At 19.7% G+C, this 8,790-nt stretch overlaps 2 protein-coding genes across 2 annotated transcripts; one reads left to right on the plus strand and one right to left on the minus strand.

Moving 5' to 3' along the window:
- Positions 1-475: 475 nt before the first annotated feature.
- Positions 476-1,821, minus strand: PRSY57_0621100 (putative membrane protein; the record flags this gene model as incomplete). The annotated part of the gene is made up of 2 exons (XM_012906584.2): positions 476-1,510; positions 1,714-1,821. The coding sequence occupies 2 exons, from the start codon at positions 1,819-1,821 to the stop codon at positions 476-478; spliced, it is 1,143 nt and encodes a 380-aa protein (XP_012762038.2).
- A 2,393-nt stretch (positions 1,822-4,214) lies between these two features.
- On the plus strand, positions 4,215-8,756 carry PRSY57_0621200 (leucine--tRNA ligase, putative; the record flags this gene model as incomplete). The annotated part of the gene is made up of 1 exon (XM_012906585.2): positions 4,215-8,756. One exon carries the CDS (start codon positions 4,215-4,217, stop codon positions 8,754-8,756), a length of 4,542 nt encoding a protein of 1,513 aa, XP_012762039.2.
- Between the last annotated feature and the right edge of the window lie 34 nt (positions 8,757-8,790).

Genomic DNA, 8,790 nt, shown 5'->3' on the forward strand with positions numbered 1-8,790 from the left:
CCAAAATTGTGACATCTTTTGTATTATTTAATTTTTTAATATATTAACATCTTAATGTTAACATATATATAAAAACATATACATTTTGTAAAATATATATATATATATATATATATTTTATTTTAATTATTATTATTATTTTTTTTTATATTCGTATAATCATTTTGACAGAAAATGCATGAAAAATGTTGAACGTCAAAATATTAATAAAAGACACCAACTTTATATGTATCATTATAAACATTAATGTATAAAATTTTTATAACTTTATGATTAGAAGAAAATCTTTTTGACAAAAAAAAAAAAAAAAAAAAAAAAAATTAAGGTATAAATATAAATATATATAAATAAATATATATAAATAAATATATATAAATAAATAAATATATATATATATATATATATATATATATATATATATAAACAAATGTGTAAAAAATTTATTGATTTATTTATTTTTACAAATACAAAATTGTTATATTAACAAATATTGTATCTCTTTATATGAAAAGAATAAATGCAATGATGATATAAAGATATAAAAGCACAAATTTTGTTTTATAAATTTTGTTGCTTGGAACAAGAAAAGTATAGTAGATAAGTCTACTAGGGTGGATAATAAATCAATTATAACACTTATTTCTCCTATACAAAAGTTTTTTGTATTAATAGATAATTTATTTTTTTCAATATGATTATGATATATTTTATATTCTTCATCTGTATTTTTAAGTTCACTATGAACATCTAAATTGTTGTGTACATCTTTGGTGTTATGAATTACCTTATTTTTTAAATAGATATTTTCTTTATTATTGTGTCCATATTTCGGAGATTCATTTAATATATTATTTTTATTTATGGTTCCATCATCATTACAATGAATATTATTATGCTCTACACTACTATTAGAACTACTATGACTATATTTATCGATAGGCGTATTATTTTTATGAGAAGTATTGGTTATTTTATATTCCTTTTCATTATTTTTTTTTTCTAATGTTAGCATTTGATAGACTTGAAAATTAATATTTGATCTAATAGAAGTGTAGGTTAATATACTTAAACTTTTTAATATGGAAGATAAAGAATAAAATAAATAATAAATATATATATTATTTGCTAGATTGTATGTTGAAAAAATATCTAGATATATACTAATAATATAAAAAACGGTGGACAGATATCTACATAATTTTACATTTTTATCTATAAAATGACTTAATTTGTATAACCAACATATTTTTAATATTTTTATAAGTATCTCATTATTCATCAATAATTGTGTTAAAAATAGACTATTCATATTTTTTTTATATAAGTATAATTTTGCACCTAAGGAAAATGCACTACTTAATGATACACATATTCGAGCTAAGGATCGATACATAAAATAATTTCTAAAATATGAATTTTCTAAAGGTTTAATTATATTTTTTATAAAACTTGGATAAACATAAATTTTTAATGGTCTTATATTTTTTTTTCTATAAAAGAGATTTTTCTTCTAACAAAAAAAAAAAATAAAATAATAAAATAAAAAAATAAAAAAATAAAAATATAAAAAAATAAATAAAACAAAAAAAAAAAAAAAAAAATATAGATACACACATATATATATATATATATATATATATATGTATATATTATATTATTTATATATTTAAAAAATATATGTATATAATTTATTTTTTTTTTTATTCACATTACATAAATATTCGAAGATAAGCTCAGAGTTTTAATATTTTTATTCAGCACATAAGCAAAACTATTGTATGACAACAAAATAAATAAAAGGTGAAATACAAAAAATTTCATCTTATATTTATTTTATTTTTATATCAAAATATCTTAATAGATAATCCTTACAAAACAAAATAAATAAAATAATCTTCTGCACACCAAAAAATTATATAATCTCACAAATGTGTATATATATATATATATATATATATATATATTTTTTTTTTCCCTCCTTTTTATTATTTTAACACTAATATATTTTTGATTACAACCATGTTTTAATAATGATCATTTTTTATAATCATATTTTTTATATTGATCATATATTTTTTTTTGTTGTGATCATTTTTTATATATAATGACTAAAGAAAAAAGAAAACAAATGAACAAAGAAACAACAGTGGACAATAAAATATTTATAAAAAAAAAAAAAAGAACAAATTAAGGCTCAATAAATATAACATGTATATAATAAATTATTCATTTTTGTGTTATAATTTAATATAATATTAAAGATTAAATATATATTATAAATATATATTTATTTGTTTATTCTTTTATAATAAAAAAAAAAATATATAATAATAAAATCGCTTTTATGGTTACATTATATATATATATATATAAGTCATTTTTTATCTACATATTTATTTGATTTAAAAAAATTAGATAAGAAAAAAAAGAAAAGATAAGAAAAAAAAAGAAAAGATAAGATAAGAAAAAAAAAGAAAAGATAAGATAAGAAAAAAAAAGAAAAGAAAAAGATCTTTCATAAATATAACATATATATTTATTTATATTTTATGAGCCCTATTTATATATATATTATATATATAATATTACATATATTATTATATAAATTTATAATAAACCAATAAGGTATGAAGAAAAGTTCATTATTTCATTTTATTCGAAAAATATTATACATATTATTTATTTATTTTTTTTTTTGTAAATCCCTATTCATGAATTATATTGTATAATATGTATATATATATATATATATATATATATATATATAGATTATATTTAAAATAAAAAATACATATAAATATAATTAATATAAATAAAAAAAATTATATTTATTTCAAATGACAAAAACATAAAAGAGGTATAAAAAATATATATCCGCTTTTATTTTAATTTTTTAATCTTTTTTTTTTTGTTTTTTTAAAATACAATATATATAATATAATTTTCATGCACATAAAAAAAAAATTAAGTACATTAATAAAAATGAACTACATTCAGAACTATATATATTATATAATATATATATTATAATATAATATGTACCTATGATGACATAAACAATATTATATATATAAATATAGATGAGGAACAATATTTTTTAAATATTTTATTATTTATAAAATTAATACATATATATATTATATAATAATATATTACAATAAATATAATAACAATATATTATATATATATATATATATATATATATAATATAAAATATATATTACATAATAAATTAATGATAAACGAGAATGCTGAATTTTAGAAATAAAAAAATATAACAATTATATATATATATAATATATATATAAATATATAAATGTAATATAAATTGAAAGTAAAATTTAGCATACCTTTAAGGAATGTATTATATTATATATATATATATTATAAGAATAGAAGAAATATATATATTTTTTTAAAATGAATAAATAAAAATTATATATAAACCCTTTTTAAGTACATGAAAAAAAAAAATATGTATATAATATATATATATATATATATATATATTTAAATATATAAATGTAATATATATATATTTATATATATATTTTATAAACAAAAAAAGAGTTATTAAAAAGAATGTATTAGTAATTTCATTTGAGAAGGAAGGTATTATTTTTACATATAATAATAATAGAGTAATCTCCTTTTTTTTTTTTTTTTTTAGATCGTAAAATGTATATATTTTATGAAGTTATATAGTGAGTTTTTTAAAATATATATATATATATATATATATCCATTTTATTTTTTGTTCGTGTTTATATATATAATTTATTTAAAAATTAATTTTTGTGATATAAATAAAAGCTATCTATGAATAAGTGTGATATTTGACAAAAATGTGCCGATTTTAAAAAGCGTCGATTAAAAAAAAAAAAAAATAATAAAAAAAAAATATATATATATATATAGATATAGATATATATTTATAAGTGTGTTCCCATATAGATATATTTAACACATATTATATTTTTATTCGATTTATTATTTTATTATTTTATTATATTAGTATGTTGTTTTGTTTTTTGTTATAGGACGCACATTTATTATATATATATATATATATGTTGTATAATTTTATAATTGTATGTGTTTCTTTTGTTAGAATTTGTTACTACAAAAAATATATGAATATATTAATATATATATATATATATATTTTTTTATTTTTTTTTTTATTTTTATTTTATTATTTTTTTTTTTTTACGATGGCGAGACGTATGAACTTATTAACAATTGAAAAAAACATTCAGCATTTATGGAAGGAACATAATGTTTATGAGAAAGATTTTAGCGATATGAATGAAAGCCGATATACAGGAAATTTCCCTTATCCCTATATGAATGGTTTACTACATATAGGTCATGCCTTTACTTTAAGTAAATTGGATTTTATAGTTCGATATAAAAATATGGTTTGTGATAATGTGTTACTTCCTTTTTCGTTTCATTGTACAGGTACACCTATTGTTGTGTGTGCCGATAAATTAAAGAATGAATTAAATAAGAAGAATATACACGATTTTGAAGATATATTATATGAAAAGAAGGAAGATGATAATTCTTTATGTACATCAATTAGTGATAATAAAAATAATGTAGATAAAAATAAATTAGTTGAAGATACAGATTCAAATAAAAAGAATACAGATGTAACAATATTTCGTTCAAATAAAAGTAAAGCTCAATCGAAGGGTTCAAAACAAAATACTCAATATGATATTATGAAACAAATGAATATAAAAGATGAGGAAATTCATCTTTTCCAAAATCCAGAATATTGGTGTTATTATTTTTCATCAAAAGCTAAAGATCATTTATATTCTTTTGGATTGTATTGTGATTGGAGAAGATCATTTATAACAACAAACATTAATCCTTATTATGATAAGTTTGTGAGCTGGCATATTAATACTTTATATAAAAAAAATCTTATATATTATGGTAGTAGAGTTAGTATTTTTAGTAGATATAATAATCAAGCGTGTGCGGATCACGAGAGATCAGAAGGGGAAGGAGTCAAGTGTCAAGAATATACACTTATCAAAATTTATGTTTCGAATGCCAAAGATTTTTATTCTATATTTATGAACAGCATCAGAAGTACCCAATCGGTACTTACCGCATGTAACGAAAAAAAAGAAGCACCCAACAATAATAAAAACGGAAACAATAAAAACAACAATAATAAAAACGGAAACAATAAAAACAACAATAATATAAACGGAAACAATAAAAACAACAATAATAAAAACGGAAACAATAAAAACGACAATAATAAAAACAACAACAATAATAATAATAATAATAATAATAATTGTGGTAGTAGTACCAATAGGAGTAATACCTTTTTTACACATTTCGAAAAAGAAGAAGAAGATTTAAAAAATAAAATATGGAATGAAGACTTTTTTGTAAAAGAGAAAAAAGTTATCTTCCTAGGTAGTACCTTAAAACCAGAAACAGCATTTGGACAAAATTATACTTTCATTAACCCTAATGAATATTACTATATAACCTTAGGATTTGATAAAAAAAATTTACATTATGGAGATAAAAGTTATGTAAATAATATTATGAGCAAAGAAGAAATTGTTAATAGCTGTCCGAACATTTATGTGTGTTCAGAAAATAGTTTATATAATTTAGCATATCAAGGAATAATACCTCTTTTAAAAAATAAAAATATAAAAAATGTACAAGTTGTAAAAAGGGAAGATCCTACTAATGATGATGTTTTACAAAAAAAAAACAATGATGTAATAACAAAAAATACAAACAGGAATAATGAAAATAATAATACCATGGATAATGTGTATAACCTAGATGATGTTTTTATATTAAATAAAATAAAAGGAGAAGAATTTGTAGGATTAGAAACATATACAAATATATCGAAGATAAAAAATTTATATATCTTACCTATGACAACAATTAAAATGAATGTCTCCACAGGTATTGTACCCTGTGTGTCAAGTGATAGTACGGATGATTATGCTTGTTTAGAAGATATACGAAAAAAAAAAAATTATTATTGTGAAAAGTATAATTTAAAAGAAGAACAATTAAAAAACAATAGTGAATCATGTATAGAATTACCAGAAATAGGTAAAAATACTGGTAAATATTATTACGAAAAGGAAAAGGTATCATCATATAAAGATATAAAATTACAAAAAATAAAAGAGGTTTTATATAAGAAACAATATTTTGAAGGAATAATGACTGTTGATCCATATAAAGGTATGAAAACATTTAATTGTAGAAAATTAGCAAAACAAAATATAATTAGAAATTTGGATGGGTTCTTATATAGTGAACCTGAAGTTATGGTAATAGATCGAAATAACGTTAAATGTATAGCAGCTTTGTGTAATCAATGGTATATAAATTATGGAAATATGGAATTTAAAAAAGATGTTTTAATACAATTAAAAAAAAATAATTTCCAAACATATAATGATGTATTATATAAGCAATTGCAGCATGTCATTTTTTGGTTGGATGATTGGTCATGTAGTAGATCCTACGGATTAGGAACTTACATGCCCCAATTTGATCAAAATAATCAAACAAATAAAAATGTTGACAGTTACCAAAATAATAATAATCAGTATGTAGTACCATCCAATCATGATAACTACAAAATGAACAATCACCATGTCAATGTTGTGAAGGAGGAAGAAGAAAAGAATGTACCGATAAACAATAATTCAAGAAAAGAATTAATAGAGAGTCTTTCGGATTCAACTATTTATATGGCATACTACACGGTGAGTCATTTTTTACAAGGAAGTGTTGATGGTCAGAAAAAAGGTTTATTAGATATTAACGCAGATGATTTGAATGATGCTTTTTTTGATTATATTTTTGATATTAGTGATGATACAAGTAATATATCTAAACATATATCTAAGGAAAAATTAGTAAGAATGAGAAGAGAATTTACGTACTGGTATCCCTTTGATGTACGTATATCTGGTAAAGATTTAATTTTTAATCATTTAACGATGGCTTTATTTAATCATGTTGCTATATGGGGGAAAAAAGAAAAATATGATCGAAATAAAGAAGATGTAGAAGAAAGAAGTATTTTAGATAGACAAACAGAAATATTAAATGAGTTAGAAAATATTGATTTATCAAGTTATGAGAAGATAAAATATTTCCCACGTTCTTTTTTTTGTAATGGACATGTTCTAGTGAATAAAGAAAAAATGTCTAAGAGTAAAGGTAATTTTATAACCATAGAAGAAAGTATAGCTTTATATACAAGTGATGGTACTAGAATTGCTTTAGCCGATGCAGGAGATTCTATAGAAGATTCTAATTTTAATACAGATACAGCAAATAGTGCTATTATGAAGTTATATAATTTGATAAATTTTTCTATAGAAACAAAAAATAATGTATATATATTTAGATGTGGTGAGAAAACATTTAATGATTTGATATTTGAAAATGAAATTAATTATTTAACAAATAAATGTAAAGAATCATATGAAAAATTATTATTTCGAGATGTGTTGAAATATGGTTTTTATGATATGTTATTAAAAAGAGATACCTATAGAATGATGTGTGATAAAATACATATGCATAAAGAAACAGTAAATTTTTTTATAGAAAGAATGTGTATAATTATTAATCCTATTATCCCACATGTAACAGAACATATATGGACTTATATTCTTAAGAAAGATAATTTCTTAATTAAGCAGAAATGGCCATTACCTGAAGAAACTAATTATTCTATAGTCATGCATAAACAGAATAATAATCTATTGAATGTTGTAGAAATATTTAGAAAATCATATGATAAGGTAATCAATAAATCTAACAAGCAAAAGGTTGTAAAAGATAAAAATGTATCAAAGGAAAGCAAGAATCAGAAAGATCTTGTAAAAAAAATAAATAATGATGAACACAATAAAAAGGGACACAATAATGATACAAATGTAGAGGCACCACACACTGATTCTTCTGTGAATATTAAAAAGGGACAGAATAATGATACAAATGTAGAGGCACCACACACTGATTCTTCTGTGAATATTAAAAAGGGACAGAATAATGATACAAATGTAGAGGCACCACACATTGATTCTTCTGTGAATATTAAAAAGGGACACAATAATGATAATTTGAAGCATAACATAAAAGAAATAAAAGAAATAAAACAAATAAACCACGTTAGCAGTAATAATAATAATAATAAAGATAATATTTGTGATGTACATAATAATGATATAGATGAAGATGATGAAGAAAGAGATGATGAAGAAGGTGCAAATTATTATAAAGAAGATGAAGAAGAAAAGATGAAGTTTAAAGCAATTGTTTATGTAGCAAGAGAATATAATGATACTCAAAAAAAAATAATAGAAATATTAAATAATATTATTAATAATAGTGAAGATAAAAAATTACCAACTAATTATATAAATCTATTAGTCCAAAATACATATGTTAATAATTTACCAAAAAATGAAAAAAAAGATATACTAAGTTTTGCAACCTTTTTAGTAAAAGATAATGTTACTTTAAATAATAATCAATATGAATTATCACTACCCTATGATGAAATACAACTAATTAAAGATAATGTAGATTTCATAAAAAGAAGTCTCAACTTGGGTGATATACAAGTATTAGAAAATAATAAAAAAAGTGAGATTGATAATACTGATATATATAAAATGTCCAATCCGGGATATCCATCCATATATATATACAACACTGAAGCATAAAAAAAAAAAAAAAAAAAAAAAAAAAAAAAAAAAA

This window comes from Plasmodium reichenowi, chromosome 6, assembly GCF_001601855.1.
Source record: "Plasmodium reichenowi strain SY57 chromosome 6, whole genome shotgun sequence".
Classification (NCBI taxonomy): Eukaryota; Apicomplexa; class Aconoidasida; order Haemosporida; family Plasmodiidae; genus Plasmodium; species Plasmodium reichenowi.